This window comes from Diaphorina citri, unplaced genomic scaffold (genome assembly GCF_000475195.1).
Source record: "Diaphorina citri unplaced genomic scaffold, Diaci psyllid genome assembly version 1.1 scaffold330, whole genome shotgun sequence".
Lineage (NCBI taxonomy): Eukaryota > Metazoa > Arthropoda > Insecta > Hemiptera > Psyllidae > Diaphorina > Diaphorina citri.
Window position 1 is genome coordinate 194652 of NW_007377765.1, and position 20186 is coordinate 214837.

At 37.0% G+C, this 20186-nt stretch overlaps 4 protein-coding genes across 4 annotated transcripts; 3 read left to right on the top strand and 1 right to left on the bottom strand.

Annotated features, from left to right (window-relative positions):
- The first annotated feature begins 1499 nt into the window (after positions 1-1499).
- On the top strand, positions 1500-4895 carry LOC103507632 (heat shock 70 kDa protein cognate 4-like). Its single transcript, XM_017443407.2, has 5 exons — positions 1500-1771; positions 2800-3173; positions 3250-3310; positions 3418-3627; positions 4734-4895. The coding sequence occupies exons 1-5, from the start codon at positions 1556-1558 to the stop codon at positions 4893-4895; spliced, it is 1023 nt and encodes a 340-aa protein (XP_017298896.1). The 5' UTR covers positions 1500-1555.
- A 574-nt stretch (positions 4896-5469) lies between these two features.
- Positions 5470-18469, top strand: LOC103507633 (tRNA-dihydrouridine(20) synthase [NAD(P)+]-like). Its single transcript, XM_026822452.1, has 6 exons — positions 5470-5714; positions 7543-7707; positions 9136-9261; positions 9741-9877; positions 16791-16977; positions 17670-18469. The coding sequence occupies exons 1-6, from the start codon at positions 5470-5472 to the stop codon at positions 17776-17778; spliced, it is 969 nt and encodes a 322-aa protein (XP_026678253.1). The 3' UTR covers positions 17779-18469.
- On the bottom strand, positions 10864-12706 carry LOC103507618. Its single transcript, XM_026822466.1, has 2 exons — positions 12213-12706; positions 10864-11827 (listed from the first exon to the last, which is right to left on the bottom strand). The coding sequence occupies exons 1-2, from the start codon at positions 12517-12519 to the stop codon at positions 11601-11603; spliced, it is 534 nt and encodes a 177-aa protein (XP_026678267.1). The 5' UTR covers positions 12520-12706; the 3' UTR covers positions 10864-11600.
- Positions 13910-15758, top strand: LOC103507634 (tRNA-dihydrouridine(20) synthase [NAD(P)+]-like). The gene is made up of 4 exons (XM_026822465.1): positions 13910-14165; positions 14337-14496; positions 14851-14989; positions 15422-15758. Exons 1-4 carry the CDS (start codon positions 14097-14099, stop codon positions 15756-15758), a joined length of 705 nt encoding a protein of 234 aa, XP_026678266.1. The 5' UTR covers positions 13910-14096.
- Positions 18470-20186: the final 1717 nt, after the last annotated feature.

Consider the following 20186-nt stretch of genomic DNA (forward strand, 5'->3'; position numbering starts at 1 on the left):
ATCAGGTCTACCTGATACCTGATAGGGAGTTTCTGACCTTACCCTATTACAAGGAAAGTAATGTACATGTCTTCTTCGAACCAACCTCAGTGATGTAGTGGTTATCACGGTGGACTTTGAATCTGGAGGTTGGTGGTTCGAGTCAAAGTCATATTTCCCTTCCCGTAGGTTAAATCATGGCGTGTATGCCAGGTATTAGTAAGACACATGAAAAACAATTGAGGATATATTTGTCGTAAGGAACGGTCTTTTTGTAGGATTAGTTCCCTTGTCATCTCGTTAATAAGTATAGCCCTTGTCCCATGCTTTCACTTAGGTTATTAGCACCAAATCTAACTCAGCCAGGAGTAACTCAGTAAAAGAGGAGAGAAAGAAAAAAGAACAAAAAATGCAAGAGGCTTAAATAAATTAGGGGGCAAGAAATTTTTTTTATATATATTATATGGTTGGGGAGGGCAGGAGAGGAATGGAAGGGGAGAGAAATTCACACTGACTCAAGTATCTATTTGTTTCTTATCATTACTAATTCAAGGTGATGAGAACCTTCTAATGTTCCCAGTTGAACAGAAGACTGAGGAAGCAATGTATAGGAGTGCGAAATTGGTGCATTTTATTTAACACTAAACCGTAAACCGAAATTTAGAGAGTGGGGGGTAAAAATCTCGTAGTGGGGATAATCAGCTGATTAAAAAAATCAGCTGTTCGCATTAACCGAGAAAAAAATGGCGAGTCTATCGTTAACCGCAGTCTAGAGCTTGGTTTAGTATGGCAAGAGGGGAAACGTAAACCAGAAAAATAGTTAACCCCCCTCACGTCATAAACACACATCATGTGAGGGGAGGTAGTGACCTTGACTAAACGGAACTCTGGTTTACGGTTTAGTTTAAAATAAAATGTGACAAATGACTGTTCCCACTTTATAGTTGAATTTTTATTCTCCGTCTTTATCTGGTCCATACGCTATGATTTTTACTTGCCTTAAGCCAGCCACTCACTATCAGGTAAACCTGACAGGTACGGCTGGAAAGGTCCGTCGATCAGCTCTACCTGATACCTGATGAGCACACTCACTATCAGGTAAACCTGACAGGTACGGCTGAAAAAGTTCGCCGATCAGGTCTACCTGATACCTGATGAGCACACACACTATCAGGTAGACCTGACAGGTACGGCTGAAAAGGTCCGCCGATCAGGTCTACCTGATACCTGATAGGGAGTTTCTGACCTTACCCTATTACAAGGAAAGTAATGTACATGTTTTCTTCGAACCAACCTCAGTGATATGTAGTGGTTATCACGGTGGACTTTGAATCTGGAGGTTGGTGGTTCGAGTCAAAGTCATATTTTCCATCCTGTGTAGGGTAAATCATGGCGTGTATGCCAGGTATTAGTAAGACACATGAAAAACAATTGAGGATATATTTGTCGTAAGGAACGGTCTTTTTGTAGGCTCTTCCTCCCTCCACTTAAAATTCTGGTTTAGTTTTTTTTTCAATAGAAATATGTAGGTACCTATTCTATATTATTTTTCTTCTCTCCCTGTCAGGTATCCTCCATGGTGTTAACCAAGATGAAGGAAACTGCCGAAGCTTATCTTGGCAAGACCGTATCCAACGCTGTGATCACCGTACCCGCCTACTTCAATGACTCTCAACGTCAAGCTACCAAGGACTCGGGAACCATTGCCGGACTCAATGTTCTCCGAATCATCAATGAACCGACAGCTGCTGCCATCGCCTATGGGTTGGACAAGAAAGTGGGATCTGCTGCTGTAAGTATAATCTGTTGAACTTTCTTGATTTGATAGGGCAGAGTGCTGCCACACTCCTTCATGTGATGAAGTCAGTAAGTTCTTATGTTTGATTTAGTGATGATATCATGTACTTACTTAAAGCGGGTTGGACAAGAAAGTGGGATCTGCTGCTGTAAGTATAATCTGTTGAACTTTCTTGATTTGATGGGGCAGAGTGCTGCCACACTCCTTCATGTGATGAAGTCAGTAAGTTCTTATGTTTGATTTAGTGATGATATCATGTACTTACTTAAAGCTTTTTACAATTTGTTAGGAATTGTACCTACCTAGATTGTTTGTCCTTAGATTTCAGGAAATTTATAGTTTGTCCTTCTTATATGTAGAGATAGATTTTCTCCCTCTCTTCCTTTTTTGTCAAAATAGAATGGCATCTGGGTTGGACAAGAAAGTGGGATCGGCTGCTGTAAGTATAATCTGTTTCTTGATTTGATGGGGCAGAGTGTTGCCACACTCCTTCATGTGATGAAGTCAGCAAGTTCTTATGTTTTATTTAGTGATGATATCATGTACTTACTTGAAGCTTTTTACAATTTGTTAGGAAATTGTACCTACCTAGTTTGTTTGTCCTTTGATTTCAGGAAATTTATAGTTTGTCCTTCTTATATGTAGAGATAGATTTTCTCCCTCTCTTCCTTTTTTGTCAAAATAGAATGGCATCACCCAAGTCCAGGTAGTGAACTTGGAATTTTCTCTCTGATTGACCTTGTTGAAATAAAAGAGAGGATATGAAATTTTTGGGTTTCACATGTTTTGAATAGATACAATATCCATATCCAGAGGCAACCATCAATGTGATGACAGTGTGTAAATTTATGTATTTTCCTTTTTTTTTTTTTTTTCATATATATATATTAAGTACATAATTTATTTCAGAATTATAGGTACATAACGTATGTACATACTCCTCCCAAGTTACTATTGTAACTTCTTCTCTGTTCAGATTTCCTTCTCAGATTTGTAATGTTCCATCCTCTGTTTTGTTGCAGGGCTCTGGCGAGCGCAACGTTCTCATTTTCGACCTGGGTGGCGGCACGTTCGACGTGTCCATCCTGACCATTGAGGACGGTATCTTCGAGGTGAAGTCCACTGCTGGTGACACTCACTTGGGTGGTGAGGACTTCGACAACCGAATGGTCAACCACTTTGTGCAGGAGTTCAAGCGCAAGTACAAGAAGGACTTGACCACCAACAAGCGCGCCCTGCGACGTCTGCGCACCGCCTGTGAACGCGCTAAGCGCACACTATCATCTTCTACCCAGGCGAGTATTGAGATTGACTCCCTGTTCGAGGGTGTTGACTTCTATACAAGTGTGACCCGGGCTCGGTTTGAGGAACTGAACGCTGATCTGTTCCGAGGAACCATGGAACCTGTCGAGAAGTCTGAGTGTGACCCGGGCTCGGTTTGAGGAACTGAATGCTGATCTGTTCCGAGGAACCATGGAACCTGTCGAGAAGTCTCTGCGTGATGCCAAGATGGACAAGGCACAGATCCACGACATTGTGCTGGTTGGTGGCTCAACCCGTATCCCCAAGGTTCAGAAACTCCTGCAGGACTTCTTCAACGGAAAGGAACTCAACAAGAGTATCAACCCGGATGTCACGACATTGTGCTGGTCGGTGGCTCAACCCGTATCCCCAAGGTTCAGAAACTCCTGCAGGACTTCTTCAACGGAAAGGAACTCAACAAGAGTATCAACCCGGATGAGGCTGTTGCCTATGGTGCTGCTGTACAGGCCGCTATCCTGCATGGAGACAAGAGTGAGGAGGTTCAGGACTTGCTGCTGCTGGATGTCACTCCTCAGTTAGCTTGGAGGGTGCGCTACCCCCCAAGCTAACTATTTTTTGTAAGCGCCACGTTCGATTCCCGCCCGAGGTGGATTATTTTATAGCATACTACTAATATTGCAGGTACCTGTACGTGAACTGTCGCCCCTGGCCCGAGGGCTGCATCATAGGCAACCCGCTTTTCACGAATAAAAGGGAAATTTGTTGACACAGGGAAGTAGGTATCGAACCCGCAACTTCTCAACTGTAAGTCGGAGAGTGTTAAAAGTAGCACCATTTGATTCGGCGTAAAAAATCACATGGGATTAACTATTCATCACATGCTTACTTGTTAATGATTCACAAATAAAAGGGAAATTTGTTGACACAGGGGAGTATCGAACCCGCAACTTCTCAACTGTAAGTCGGAGAGTGCTAAAAGTAGCACCATTCGATTCGGCGTAAAAAATCACATGGGATTAACTATTCACATGCTTATTTGTTATTGATTTACAAATAAAAGGGAAATTTGACACAGGGGAGTATCGAACCCGTAACTTCTCAACTGTAAGTCAGAGCGTGCTAAAAGTAGCACCATTCGTTTCGGCGTGAAAAATATTAGACAAGAAAACACTTTACAAAGGGCGTTAACGTTATCATGTGATATACACATGCTCCTCCTAAATGTAGTAAACAAATGTGAAGGAGTAAACAACTAGCTGTCAGATATCAGCTACTTATCTATGTTCATTAACTTAATGGATGTGAAGAGGTCATATAATACGAGGTCATGTAATACGATTATCTTAATACAATTTTTAATCAATAACTGATGTTACTAAGGACTGGTCTACAGTCTCATGTTGAATTTGTTGAACCTTCATTAACTCAATAACTTGCATGTAAAGCCAAAGCTCATTACTCATTTGAGGCTTATTAAATTTTGTTGTAGGAAGAACTCTCGAACTCTTTATCAGACTTTGATAAAATTTGATCGATCGGTCCGTTGGCAGACCCTTCGTAGATTCGTAAAAGCTTGACTCATCCCTTAGGGCAATTGCCCCAACACTTAAGCCTCAGAGTTCAGCTGGACCTCCGTTGGCAGGCCTTAGAAATCGTGTTTTTATTATACAGTTCTTAACGTTATATGTTGCAGAGTTTCAAAAACGACAGCTATGGCGTAGACATCGACACCATCATGAATAATCTGGCCATCAAGATTCCTCTCCAACAAGTGAAGAATACTGTGGAAGAACTTATCAATGAGGGTCATATCTATACAACCATTGATGATAATCACTATCAAACTGTGGATTAAACTCTGAGGAATTCCACAAAGTTAATTGATGATTCTTCCGCAAAGTTACACGGAAATTTTGAACTGCCTCAAGACGGTTTTTGTAAATAATTTTTAATTATCAATGTTACCGACTATTGTACTCGAGTTTAGATTGTACGGTACGTCTAAGGAAACTCATCAACATGAAGTTGGTAAAATCAAAGGATTTTGGTGTAATAAAAAAAAAAGTTTATAGTTCAGTGATAGATGTCGATTGACTATATGATTCTTATGTACCTTCAAACCAAAACTGGATACGAACGGAACGTAGGGTACATTAACGCACCCCTTAGCAACTAAAGCTTAGCCTAACACCAATCCTTGTACAGAATAGACGAAATTCACGAAAGCAATACTGAAAATATCCCTTCTTTCATAGACTTCCTCTAATGATTACACCTTGTACGTACGTAGGTAATAACATTGATAAGCATCGACTTTATTATTTTTGTTATGGTCTGCCAGCAGCAAAAACATGCTGAATGCAACAGAACACTAAGGTCAAATAACAATGTTTGTGTTTAGGATCTCAAGGTGACCGCTAGGTCAAATTATGCACTTTGTTACTGCGGTATGCTCTCAGTCTCGTGAGGACAATATTGAGGAACTAGTTGAAATCCCAGTGAAGAGGGGAGACAGACCCATTAAGCTCGATATGACATCATTTCAAAGGCTGTCTCTAACCTCTACCATTCATGGTCAAATTATAGTTGAAATCCCAGTGAAGAGGGGAGACAGACCCATTAAGCTCGATATGACATCATTTCAAAGGCTGTCTCTAACCTCTACCATTCATTTGTAAATATTTTTTGTCACATTCCTATTTGTATGTTGCTATGGTCTAAGTTATTGATGAAAAGGAGTAAGATGCTAGTTAACATGGAAACCTCTTTCAAATACAAATCTCCACTGGAGATACAACCTGTTGCTTCTCTAATTATGAAACGTCTAAAGTTATTTTAAAATGTGTTTTCTTGAATTATGTGTGAACCAGAAGGTTTTAAATTTTACACTTGAATGTTTCTTCTTTTAGGCATGTAGGCGCCTACTACCTACCTATTTCTTGGGGAACATTTTTTCTATTCTTCTAATGTAGTCAACTTGGAATTTCAACAGGTAGTTCAAAGAAATAGATTCGATCCCTGGCTAAAATAAAATGAATAAAACATGAAGTTTATTACAATAAGATAAACATGTATTTGTAGCTCTGTACATAAATTGGAGGTAATTATATAAGGAAAGAGAACACAGCTGAATAGTTGTTCACACAAAGCATTCATTTCTCTAATGAAATTTGTCAAAAAAATGGCTGTAGGTAGGTACCTGTCAGAGTAAAAAATGATTAAATATATTCTGCTTGGCCATCAAATTAATTACCTATAAATAAAATTTCCTATCTTCCTTCTCTCTTCGATTTCGGGACGATAAGACCTTAGGCTTAGCAGTTACAGTTCCCTCTGTCAAACCTCTTAAAAAAAAAAAAAAAGAATACCTTTTTATTCTTGAGGGGCTTCAACACTACAGACTCTATTAGGTCTGTTGTACCACTTGTGGTTTGTTATTTTTAGCTCATTTGTTATAAGATTATGGTAAAACCAACTACTAGCTAATAAAATTTCAAGTTTAAAATGGACCCAAGGTATTGCAATACATATTTCCCAATTTGTCACATATTAAATGGAGATAAATAACAATAATGGTTCCTTAGTAAAGAAAATACTCTGGACCACTGGTAACTCTAAGTTGGTTTTACTAAACTTGTACAAGGGAACAGGATAACCTATGCACAGGTACCTACCTAACTACATAATTACTACCTAACCTAACCAAATTACCTAAATCAGAAACAAATCACATGGACACTGAACACTAAACAAAATTAAAATACATGAACATGAATCTTTTCTTTTCTTGAATTTAATCCTAGAAAATTTCTGTACAAAAATTAATTTAAATCTGAATTTAAAACAAATCATGCCATTTATGCAACCTAGCTATAGGTATCAAATGATAATGTCTATGAAGAAACTTAAACGGGTGATTATGAGTAAATAATTTTCTACAAGTTTGAAAAGAGATTCTTTTGCAAGATAAGGCAATGAATTAATTGAATTTCTAAGTGCACCTACTTTACAATCAGATGTACCTACATGATGAATACCTAAACTTAAATAGAACAACAATTCTGACAATTCATACAGATCATTAGCAAACAGGGTGAATTGAATTCATTGGGAACTAATGTAAAACTAGGAGAAGATGAACACAAATTCTGATGTTGTTCTACCACTGAATCTATCTTTGGGTCTCCTATATTTGGTCAAGACTCTTGTCTGATAAAAGCAGCTCAGAATTTTGTGTTCAACAGACATAATAAGTAATAGTAGATACCTATACAGTACCAGTAGTGCAATAGTCCTAAACTAAAATGGATGTGGCACATAAGGGATCAGGAAGAGACCGCCTTAACCTATACAGTAGACCACTGATCAAGTGAAGATGCTTTTCAGTAATGATAATAGTGTATCTACAGAAAAGGAAATTTAAAAAAAAAGCACTACTTTCATAAATTTAAACACAACCCTTCCTATTTAACTCATTATATGTTTGTTCATTTCATTCTCAGTGGTGGAAGTAAAGAGATTGTGGATTATGGGGGTATACTCAAGTTCAAAGCCGATACTAATGCGTCCTCTGTAATGATAGCAAGAGCAGCTCAGGATAATTGTTCCATATTTTCTCCAACCAAAGGTATTCAGGATATTCATCAAATGATAAAGGAATATCTGAGGTAAGATGATTGGTGAAATAAAGGAGTTTGTGGTTCTCAGGAATTTACCTGTAGGTCACTCAAATTTTGTTACTCAAAGGTTACAGGTCACTCAAATTTTGCAGAGAGATTCGATAAAATTTATGATGGTTAAAAGTGTCCGCGGGCCAGGTCTCGAGAAATGTACAGTTCAGCTGCTATTTTACAAAAAAAAAAAAAAAATCTGCTCAAAAAGATTTCGCTTTTCTAAGGCCTTTAGGATCTAGGAGAGATTTCCTAATCTAACCTTAGGTGTGCAAGCCTTTTGTGATATTCACTTGGGTTGCTTTTGAGATCGTTTGATTTTTTAATTTGTAGTTTCTCCTTAGAAGTTGCTAATTTCCTTACTATGGCACCAACTACTGACCACGATCAAAATCACAAATTCATTGTGTCTTCATGTTTTGTTTGAAAATAACTCATTTTCTATTTGAATCGTTCCCAAGAAGAACGGCCTATGTGATTTTTGCTACTTTTCAGGAGAGACATTTTAATACAGTGATGTGGAAATTTATCCCAGAATTATGTTTTCTTACACATAGGCCCTTTTACATGAAACCTTTCACTTCTTACTGTACTTAGAGGGATATTATAAAGAAAAGTCTGTAAAGGATTCTGAATGTTAACAATGAACTTATTATTATTATTACTTTGCATGCAAAATTACAAGGACGGGATGGGACTTTGCATTGTACAAAGCTTCAACTTCTGAATTACTTAGTGAACTATTAGCATGCACTCATTGTTTAAATTTCAAAGTATCTCTGAAAGCAGGAAAGCACACTGTAATGTTACAAAACAAAATGTTGGCTAATCGGTTGACTTCCTAATTAGACAGTCAAAAATCACGCTCAACAGGTGTATCGCACGGGTCACACGGAACTGAAAGGGGACACCCTGTCGTGAGGCAAAATCTCTACACATAGGCCGTTATTCTTCTGAAAAAAAACGACTTCCGATTTCCTCACCCCAAAACTGATTAGTGCATTGAAACAAGGAGATCATATAGGCCCCGATTAAAAAATAAAAAAAAATCGAAAATTTTCACATAGGCCGTTCTTCTTGGGAACGATTCATTTGATGTTGCACAGGTATTGTGTTGACAACTCATTTTCTATTTGATGTTGCACAGGTACTGTGTTGTTTCTATTTGATGTTGCACAGGTATTGTGTTGACAACTCATTTTCTATCTGATGTTGCACAGGTATTGTGTTGACAACTCAATTTCTATTTGATGTTGCACAGGTATTGTGTTGACAACTCATTTTCTATTTGATGTTGCACAGGTATTGTGTTGACAACTCAATTTCTATTTGATGTTGCACAGGTACTGTGTTGACAACTCATTTTCTATTTGATGTTGCACAGGTACTGTGTTGACAACTCATTTTCTATTTGATGTTGCACAGGTACTGTGTTGACTATGACAACTCTGCTCCCAATAGCAAATATTGCGTGCAGTCCATGCTTGGAAGTCAACAGGAGTCACCATTAGGAAAGAAATTCCTCGAATCTCAAACCTTGGAACAAATCTGGTAAGCCCCCCCTTTCATTTTAAATTGTTTATTAGTGTGTCTTTATTGTCCATTTGCTGAGGGACATACTATGCAACACACCACACGAGTCTGATTTAGCAGTTGTTTTATAGCTACGAGATAAAAACTTCATTTTTATTATTTTTAATGCTTTTTTTAGGAGGTTTGATAGAGGGAACTGTAACTGCTAACGTTTTATCGTCCCGAACGCTAGAACGGAGCTTATCTGTTCAGAATAAAATCCGCCCCGAGGGGGAATCGAACCCGCGACCTAGCGCTTACAAGGCAGACCCGCTACCCTCCAAGCTAACTAGGCTGGCTCACATGATTAGTTCTCAGACGGTCTACTATCTGATCACCAACCGTGCGCATCGTTGCTTAACTTCAGGTTTTTTTTTTTATCATTACGAGGTAAAAACTTCTTTTTTTTTCGTGAAAAATATGTTGAAGTTTTACTGTTCACTGTGTTTATATTCCAGTGAGCTGTGGGGTCTGCATGATTACTGGCAGGAGAAGAAAGCTCTGTTCTCCTCAGAGGGACTAATATCAAAGTGGGATAGATCACCACCTCCTGCGGCTAAACGGGCGCGGATTGAAAACTCCCTAGACGGCAATGGTAAGTTTGTTTGTTTGTTTTTGTTTGTTTGTTTTGTTTGTAATGATACTTCATTTATTTGTAATAACAATTTTTCAATACATGTTAAATAATCCACAGTTTGATAATTAATATATGACTAAGAATGTACCTAATATGAAATATCTTAAGGATGGATTACCTATCTTCAGTGAAAGGGAAGACGATGGGAAGGAAGTGAAAAGAGAGGAGACTGCCTCCTGAGATATTTGAACGAACGAAGTGACTTCTCAGTTTCAACTTGATGATGTGCTGAACTCCTTACACGAAAGGACTCTTATGGCTTATGGCCCGTTCACACTTGTCCTTCAGAAGAAATCGTGTCGTGTGTAGTGGGAACACTATCATTTAGATTACATTGTCTACAGGACATTCGGAAAAAAATTGTATGAAATTCACAACAAAAGTAGGAACACCAAAAGCTGGGTTAAGCTTATACGAATCTACTTGACAATTTTACTCTGTGTTATCTGTTAGTTTCACCATAGCTGCCAACCAGTTTGTCAGATTTTGATTAAATTTAATGTTTAACACATCTAAGTACATAATTATGTATGTACCTACTCGGGAAATTTGGTCATTAAGTAGTCTTTAGATTTTGTTCGTGGTTGACCTTTTCAAGACTACCTATGGGTTATGTTAATGTTTTCCCTCTTGATATTTGACATGTATTTTTTAACTATTTTTTCCAGGTGTGTTCAGTCTGAACTGCGCATTCCTACGTAACCATTACCCCGTGGAGAAGTTACCTAAAACCATAAATTATACCTATAAATAAAATTAAGAATACCTTTTTTTTTTTCTTCTTGAGGGGCTTCAACACTACAGACTCTATTAGGTCTGTTGTACCACTTGTGGTTTGTTATTTTTAGCTCATTTGTTATAAGATTATGGTAAAACCAACTACTAGCTAATAAAATTTCAAGTTTAAAATGGACCCAAGGTATTGCAATACATATTTCCCAATTTGTCACATATTAAATGGAGATAAATAACAATAATGGTTCCTTAGTAAAGAAAATACTCTGGACCACTGGTAACTCTAAGTTGGTTTTACTAAACTTGTACAAGGGAACAGGATAACCTATGCACAGGTACCTACCTAACTACATAATTACTACCTAACCTAACCAAATTACCTAAATCAGAAACAAATCACATGGACACTGAACACTAAACAAAATTAAAATACATGAACATGAATCTTTTCTTTTCTTGAATTTAATCCTAGAAAATTTCTGTACAAAAATTAATTTAAATCTGAATTTAAAACAAATCACACAATTTAGCTATAGGACCAAATGATAATGTCTATGAAGAGACTTTCAGATGAGAACAATTTTCTACAAGTTTGAAAAGAGATTCTTTTGCAAAATAGGGCAATGAATTAATTGAATTTCTAAGTGCACCTAATTTACAATCAGATGTACCTACATGAGGAATACCTAAACTTAAATAGAACAACAATTCTGACAATTCATACACATCATTATCAAACATGGTGAATTGAATTCATTGGGAACTAATGTAAAACTAGGAGAAGATGAACACAAATTCTGATGTTGTTCTACCACTGAATCTATCTTTGATTTAAACTCGTCCAATTCCATGTGATGACTAAGATGTTGATTACATTTGGTACATAGTACTATCCTGTTGACTTGAGTCAAAGTTCCAGTGAGGCACAGAGGACACATGACGGCATTCAATCTTGAATATTGGTCATCAATGTTTTCATATTCATCAACAAGTCTTGTAAGTTCTTCACTAAACCAATGTTTCTGCTCATGACTATCCTGTTGACTTGAGTCAAAGTTCCAGTGAGGCACAGAGGACACATGACTGCATTCAATCTTGAATATTGGTCATCAATGTTTTCATATTCATCAACAAGTCTTGTAAGTTCTTCACTAAACCAATGTTTCTGCTCATGTACCCAAGTATGAAACCGTACAATATGAGAAACTATTTCGCTCTCTAGTGACGGTTAATGGCAAACAGTACACGTCCAAGTTTTGGTAAGTTAATAGCTCAGTGAGCTTAAGGGAGTAGCTTGCCTTGTAAGCGCTAGGTCGCGGGTTCGATTCCCGCCCGGGGCAGATTTTATCCTAAACTGATGAAGTTTTGGTAAGTCAATAGCCAGTCTAGTTCGCTTGGAGGGTAGCTTGCCTTGTTAACGCTAGGTCGCGGGTTCGATTTCCACCGGGAGGAAACGAATTAGTATCTAAATATGAAAATAACTTTTACTCTTCACTGGTTTTGGTTGATAGGTTTATTTTATTGTAACATGACTTAACTTACAGACTATTCTGCTCATTGAGAATATCTTGTTCTACATCCTGAAGAATTTTCAGATCCAACTCATTAAATAAACCACTATTGTTGAAGAGTTCCTGCTGGAAACTGATGCTAACTTTTTGGAATTCATTAGACACAACATTTTCAAGGTCTGTTCTACTTTTGTTAAACAATTCTCTCCGTTTATTCTTCAATCTGAGTTTACATTTTTGGCGGATGTTTTTCCGTAGCTGTTCAATATTTTGGGGACTTAATGGGCTTGATGAGAGAAATTTTTGAATGATGGGACTTTTGTCGGTTTTACTATTGCCCAACAATGTATTCATTTTTCAAAGATAGTAATTTGGGAATATGGATTTATTTTTTTAGATTCCCTTTGGGCAATTTATGAAAGTTGGATAGTTTAATAGCAATGAATATATTTCCAATTTGTATTTACCTTTACCTGGATAAATTAAATACTTAAATAGGTAAATTTCAATTTCAATATTATCTTGATCTTCTACAAGGCACTGTGATGTGATCATTTGAATTTTGATTGTTGAAATTCAAAATCTTTGCGCCATTCGAAACTGGGAGGTTTTCCAACAGCTGGCAACATTGCACTGAAGGAGAAGTTGGATAGTTTAATAGCAATGAATATATTTCCAATTTGTATTTACCTTTACCTGGATAAATTAAATAGGTAAATTTCAATTTCAATATTATCTTCTACAAGGCACTGTGATCATTTGATATTTGATTATTTGAATTTTGATTGTTGAAATTCAAAATCTTTGCGCCATTCGAAACTGGGAGGTTTTCCAACAGCTGGCAACATTGCACTGAAGGACCGTTTACAAAATGAGTATTGCTCATCTCGATCTCGACATTGATTATTGATTTTGTATTATGTATTCATTATTATAGTATTATTTCTACCCATCAAAAGGCATTTCGATTTGAACTTGTAAATTCCTACCTACCTTCCTACATTGGATCCAATGCAGGTAATAAATTATTAGCAAGTGAAGTGAAAAAAATATATCAGGATTGACAATCTGGACGAGCTTTGTAGGCTGTGATGCTGTGATTTCCCCGACGTTGCCGTTCCCCGGGTTCGTGACTTCGTGCGCAAGCGCGAATAGGTATTTGAAAAATGTCCAAAATTTCAGAAATGGACCAAAAAACAACGAAAGAACGAAACTGATTAAAAAATTGTTAAGATTCTTGGCTTCTTTGTTGAACTGTGATTTCTTGCCTGTAGGTAATTGAGGTTCAACACCTGGAGTACTTAGCCCTGGATGATAAGGAGTACTTAGTCCCTGGATGTCAAGGAGTACTTAGCCCTGGATGTTAAAGAGTACTTAACCCCTGAAGTTAAGGAGTACTTAGCCCTGGATGTTAATCAGTACTTAGTCTGGTAATTTGAGCCTCCATGGCCAGCTGTTCTGAGAACCACTGGACTTGTATTATGTATTCATTATTATAATATTATTTCTACCCATCAATAGGCATTTCAATTTTCCATTTAAACTTGTAAATTCCTACCTACCTTCCTACATTGGATCCAATGCAGGTAATAAATTATTAGCAAGTGAAAAAAATATATCAGGATTGACACTCTGGACGAGCTTTGTAGGCTGGAATGCTGTGATTCGGTGATTCCCCGACGTTGCCGTTCCCCGGGTTCGTGACTTCGTGCGCAAGCGCGAATATTTGAAAAATGTCCAAAATTTCAGAAATGGACCAAAAAACAACGAAACTGATTAAAAAATTGTTAAGATTCTTGGCTTCTTTGTTGAACTGTGATTTCTTGCCTGTAGGTAATTGAGGTTCAACACCTTATCAAAAACAAACAACTTAGGATCAATCAATGGTTTTCAAGTTGCATGTGTGAAGATTGAGGTTACCTGCATATCTGATGGTAAGAGAGGGAACCTGTCTCCTTTTGGTGAAAATATTTTATGTACTGGACATGGCTAATGCAAACCAAGCCAATATAAATTATTCCAATAAAATTATACTTGCAACTTAGGATCAATCAATGGTGTTCAAGTTGCATGTGTGAAGATTGAGGTTACCTGCATATCTGATGGTAAGAGAGGGAACCCGTCTCCTTTTGGTGAAAATATTTTATGTACTGGACATGGCTAATGCAAACCAAGCCAATATAAATTATTCCAATAAAATTATACTTGCCCCAATGGTACGAATGAATACACTTCCATTTCGATTACTTGCCTTGGACTACGGAGCTGATCTTGTGTATTCGGAGGAGTTGGTGGATCATAAACTAGTCAAAACTGAGAGGAAAGTGAATGGTGAGTTGGTTTTGTTTGACAAGTTTGTTTTTCTACACCTTATTTTGCACAAAGTATGAAGTACCTATTTATAGTAATTCTGTGAACTCACTCTGACAAAGGGTCCTCTAGGCTAGGAGGCCTCATTTGAGTAAATTCAAGATTACCAAGTTAGAACTTGGAACTTGTTTCATTTGTTCAATTATTTAGTCAGGTAAGTACTGTACCTAGGTAGGTATGTATGTTTGGACCATTCAAAGAGAAAGTATTTTGTGGTACTCGGAAATTTTGGTCTTGTTAAAGCTATGAATTATGAATAGAAATAATGTGATTCCTACATTACTTAAGTAAGTATATTTTCTGCTCTTCTTTCAGATCTATTGAACACCATAGATTTTGTTGATCCCCTGGATGGTAGTGTTGTATTCCGAACATGTCCAAGAGAGAAAAACAAAATCATTCTTCAAATCGGAACTGCTGATCCAGAGCGAGCATTGGAGGCAGCCAAGAAGGTGTTAGTATGATTTGAATAAATTAACAAAATAATACCTAAATATTAACTCTGGCTTTTCCAGGCTTGACTTAGCTTGAGTTGAGCCTGGAAAGGCCAGCTTAATGTTGGAGATCAATTGGGTCCTAGTGCATTCATTGTGCTAAAACCACTGTATATTTTAATATTTCAGGCCAAACATATTATTGGTTTTGAAAATTAATCTCATTTGTTTCCTTACAGAGAGCATGATGTTGCTGCAGAATACCTAAATATTAACTCTGGCTTTTTCAGGCTTGACTTAGCTTGAGTTGAGCCTAGAAAGGCCAGCTTAATGTTGGAGATCAATTGGGTCCTGGTGCATTCATTGTGCTAAAACCACTGTAAGTATATTTTAATATTTCAGGCCAAACATATTATTGGTTTTGAAAATTAATCTCATTTGTTTCCTTACAGAGAGCATGATGTTGCTGCAATTGACATCAACATGGGCTGTCCAAAACAGTTTTCCCTGACGGGAGGTATGGGTGCTGCTCTACTCTCTACCCCAGACATTGCCTGCAACATTCTCACTACACTCATCAGCAACCTAAGCATACCTGTGTCTTGTAAGATACGAGTATTTCACAATGAGGCTGATACAATAGCATTGTGCAAACGTCTTGAAGCCTGTGGTATAATTGCCATAGGAGTTCATGGTAGAACCAAGGCAGAAAGACCAAGGCATCGGAATAGGATTGAAATGATTCGCACATTGACACAACATTTGAAAATACCTGTGATTGCAAAGTAAGTGTAGTTTCTTCTTTTGTTCTATTGTTCTTTTTGTTTAGGACAACTCCTATATTTGGTCAAGACTCTTGTCTGATAAAAACAGCTCAGAATTTTGTGTTCAACAGACATAATCAGTAATAGTAGATACCTATACAGTACCAGTAGTGCAATAGTCCTAAACTAAAATGGATGTGGCACATAAGGGATCAGGAAGAGACTGCCCCTGGATGTTAATCAGTACTTAGTCTGGTAATTTGAGCCTCCATGGCCAGCTGTTCTGAGAACCACTGGACTGCCTTAACCTATACAGTAGACCACTGTTGAAGTGAAGATGCTTTTCAGTAATGATAATAGTGTATCTACAGAAAAGAAAATTAAAAAAAGCACTACTTTGATAATTTTAAACACAACCCTTCCTATTTAACTCATTATACGTTTGTTCATTTCATTCTCAGTGGTGGAAGTAAAGAGATTGTGGATTATGGGGGTATACTCAAGTTCAAAGCCGATACTAATGCGTCCGAAAGGGAAGACGATGGGAAGGAAGTGAAAAGAGAGGAGACTGCCTCCTGAGATATTTTAACGAACGAAGTGACTTCTCAGTTTCAACTTGATGATTTGCTGAACTCCTTACACAAAAACCCCACTCTTATGGCCCGTTCACACTTGTCCTTCGGAAGAAATCGTGTCGTGTGTAGTGGGAACACTATCATTTAGATTACATTGTCTACAGGACATTCGGAAAAAAATTGGATGAAATTCACGACAAAAGTGGGAACACCAAAAGCTGGGTTAAGCTTATACGAATCTACTTGACAATTTTACTCTGTGTTGTCTGTTAGTCTCACCATAGCTGTCAACCAGTTTGTCAGATTTTAATTAAATTTAATGTTTAACACATCTAAGTACATACCTACTCGGGAAATTTGGTCATTAAGTAGTCTTTAGATTTTGTTCGTGGTTGGCCTTTTCAAGACTACTTATGGGCTATGGGTTATGTTAATGTTTTCCCTCTTGATATTTGACATGTATTTTTAACTATTTTTTCCAGGTGTGTTCAGTCTGAACTGCGCATTCCTACGTAACCATTACCCCGTGGAGAAGTTACCTAAAACCATACTCTATGCTCATTGTAAATACAAGAGGTTTGAGGTACCCAAGTATGAAACCGTACAATATGAGAAACTATTTCGCTCTCTAGTGACGGTTAATGGCAAGCAGTACACGTCCAAGTTTTGGTAAGTTAATAGCTCAGTGAGCTTAAGGGAGTAGCTTGCCTTGTAAGCGCTAGGTCGCGGGTTCGATTCCCGCCCGGGGCAGATTTTATCCTAAACTGATGAAGTTTTGGTAAGTCAATAGCCAGTCTAGTTCGCTTGGAGGGTAGCTTGCCTTGTTAACGCTAGGTCGCGGGTTCGATTTCCACCGGGAGGAAACGAATTAGTATCTAAATATGAAAATAACTTTTACTCTTCACTGGTTTTGGTTGATAGGTTTATTTTATTGTAACATGACTTAACTTACAGACTAGTTTCACCCTTTCGGGCATCATCAGTGTTTAAACCATCAACCAATCAACCAAAACCAGTGAAGAGTAAAAGTTATTTTCATATTTAGATACTTAAAATGAACCTTCACAAAGTTACTAAGTCTACCATCAATAAGAAACGAATTAGGCCCGTTCTCGGAACGGCTGGCTTTCTCCTGTCCTATCTTTGTTCTCTTTTCACTTTCGAGGTTTCAAGAGACCTTAAGCTGTGTCCATACATAGTCAATGGATGTCGACTGAAACGTCGACACTGCCTCGATAACATAGATTCACTCGTCGATCGATCGACTGTGTTTGGACACACCTTTTGCAATTACAGTTCCCTCTATCAAACCTCTTAAAAAAAGTAAATACATATATGACATTTTTGATTTCGGTTTCCAGGGAGAAAAACAAGAGATGTGCTGAGCAAGGAGCTGCCATTGTATGTCTATGTGATCTTGGATATTATACTCAGCAGGAATTAATAGAAACTGGTGTCCTTAGATCATGATGTTAAGGAGTACTTAGCCCTGGATGATAAGGAGTACTTAGTCCCTGGATGTCAAGGAGTACTTAGCCCTGGATGTTAAAGAGTACTTAACCCCTGAAGTTAAGGAGTACTTAGCCCTGGATGTTAATCAGTACTTAGTCTGGTAATTTGAGCCTCCATGGCCAGCTGTTCTGAGAACCACTGGACATTACTCAAGGTCTGCGGTTGTTCTGAAGGGAAGTCCCTGGTATTACCTGGTAGACTCTGTCCTGATACTCCGGAAGTTGCTGGTTCGATTTCCGGTCGTAAAGATTACTTGAATGGCCGTGGAGTTGTGATAAGGAGTGTGTCCCTGGACAGGACAGAACTCTCACCCGTTTAGATACACACCTTGCTAAACGTTGCTTAACTTATGTGATGCATCTGATATTTCCAACGTATCATATACGTTTTCACGTTATATGAAATTCTAGTTTGATTTTTCTTGCAAAAACAACGAAAGAAAGTGGAAGAGGGAAAAGATTAAAAACGCCTGCAGTATTTCATGCTAATAGAATTTTATATTCGAAATGAAAATACTATTTTGAAACATACAAATACGACCATACAAAATTGTTAATTATTTGTCTGTACATAGAAAATATTTTCAAATGGGTTTAAAAATATCAAGATTGCTTTTTTCTTTGAAAGTAATAATACTGAACACAGGGTAAAAATTTAATAATAATTTTAATAATAACATTTTGCAATTTAATTATGAAAGGTATATGTACATTTTTACTCTAAGGACTTGCACATTTTACCATTAATATGGTAGGTCTGTTCTGAAGGGAAATCCCTGGTATTACCTGGTAGACTCTGTCCTGATACTCCGGAAGTTGCTGGTTCGATTTCCGGTCGTAAAGATTACTTGAATGGCCGTGGAGTTGTGATAAGGAGTGTGTCCCTGGACAGGACAGAACTCTCACCCGTTTAGATACACACCTTGCTAAACGTTGCTTAACTTATGTGATGCATCTGATATTTCCAACGTATCATATACGTTTTCACGTTATATGAAATTCTAGTTTGAACAACGTATCTTAAATGTTTTCACGTTATATGAAATTATAGTTTGATTTTTCTTGCAAAAACAACGAAAGAAAGTGGAAGAGGGAGAAGATTAAAAACGCCTGCAGTATTTCATGCTAATAGAATTTTATATTCGAAATAAAAATACTATTTTGAAACATACAAATACGACCATACAAAATTGTTAATTATTTGTCTGTACATAGAAAATATTTTCAAATGGGTTTAAAAGGGAAGTCCCTGGTATTACCTGGTAGACTCTGTCCTGATACTCCGGAAGTTGCTGGTTCGATTTCCGGTCGTAAAGATTACTTGAATGGCCGTGGAGTTGTGATAAGGAGTGTGTCCCTGGACAGGACAGAACTCTCACCCGTTTAGATACACACCTTGCTAAACGTTGCTTAACTTATGTGATGCATCTGATATTTCCAACGTATCATATACGTTTTCACGTTATATGAAATTCTAGTTTGATTTTTCTTGCAAAAACAACGAAAGAAAGTGGAAGAGGGAAAAGATTAAAAACGCCTGCAGTATTTCATGCTAATAGAATTTTATATTCGAAATGAAAATACTATTTTGAAACATACAAATACGACCATACAAAATTGTTAATTATTTGTCTGTACATAGAAAATATTTTCAAATGGGTTTAAAAATATCAAGATTGCTTTTTTCTTTGAAAGTAATAATACTGAACACAGGGTAAAAATTTAATAATAATTTTAATAATAACATTTTGCAATTTAATTATGAAAGGTATATGTACATTTTTACTCTAAGGACTTGCACATTTTACCATTAATATGGTAGGTCTACTGTCTACTCTATAAAAATAATACAAAAGGGATATATGTACATTTTTACTCTAAGGACTTGCACATTTTACCATTAGTATGGTAGGTCTACTGTCTACTCTATAAAAATAATACAAAAGGGGAAGAAAATACAGAAAGACGCGAAGAAAACAGACATGAGAATAAACGAAACAACAAAATAAGAGAAAAAAGAAAAGAGGTTAATAAAAACGAAAAAGAAACAAAGTAAACTCTGTACCTAAATACATAGGGTACAAGATACAAATATTAAATTTGGAAATAAAAATGGACGGAATACTGATAACACTATGAGATTTCTCTCTTGTCTAAATCTAAATTAAAATTAAACAGGTTCTGATAAGAGAAAAAAGAAAAGAGGTTAATAAAAACGAAAAAGAAACAAAGTGAACTCTGTACCTAAATACATAGGGTACAAGATACAAATGATAAATTTGGAAATAAAAATGGACGGAATACTGATAACACTATGAGATTTCTCTCTTGTCTAAATCTAAATTAAAATTAAACAGGTTCTCTTCA

Coding starts and splice junctions, on each gene's coding strand:
- LOC103507632 (XM_017443407.2), top strand. CDS start 1,556: ATGGTGTTAACCAAGATGAAGGAAACTGCCGAAGCTTATCTTGGCAAG. Junction 3,174..3,249: donor GCTGATCTGTTCCGAGGAAC/CATGGAACCTGT, acceptor GTTCCGAGGAAC/CATGGAACCTGTCGAGAAGT. Junction 3,311..3,417: donor ACAAGGCACAGATCCACGAC/ATTGTGCTGGTT, acceptor GGATGTCACGAC/ATTGTGCTGGTCGGTGGCTC.
- LOC103507633 (XM_026822452.1), top strand. CDS start 5,470: ATGCACTTTGTTACTGCGGTATGCTCTCAGTCTCGTGAGGACAATATT. Junction 9,262..9,740: donor CAAACCTTGGAACAAATCTG/GTAAGCCCCCCC, acceptor TTTATATTCCAG/TGAGCTGTGGGGTCTGCATG. Junction 16,978..17,669: donor CAGTACACGTCCAAGTTTTG/GTAAGTTAATAG, acceptor TTCGGTTTCCAG/GGAGAAAAACAAGAGATGTG.
- LOC103507618 (XM_026822466.1), bottom strand. CDS start 12,519: ATGAATACATTGTTGGGCAATAGTAAAACCGACAAAAGTCCCATCATT. Junction 11,828..12,212: donor TGTAGAACAAGATATTCTCA/ATGAGCAGAATA, acceptor ATACTTGGGTAC/ATGAGCAGAAACATTGGTTT.
- LOC103507634 (XM_026822465.1), top strand. CDS start 14,097: ATGGTAAGAGAGGGAACCTGTCTCCTTTTGGTGAAAATATTTTATGTA. Junction 14,497..14,850: donor AACTGAGAGGAAAGTGAATG/GTGAGTTGGTTT, acceptor CTCTTCTTTCAG/ATCTATTGAACACCATAGAT. Junction 14,990..15,421: donor TTGGAGGCAGCCAAGAAGGT/GTTAGTATGATT, acceptor GTTTCCTTACAG/AGAGCATGATGTTGCTGCAA.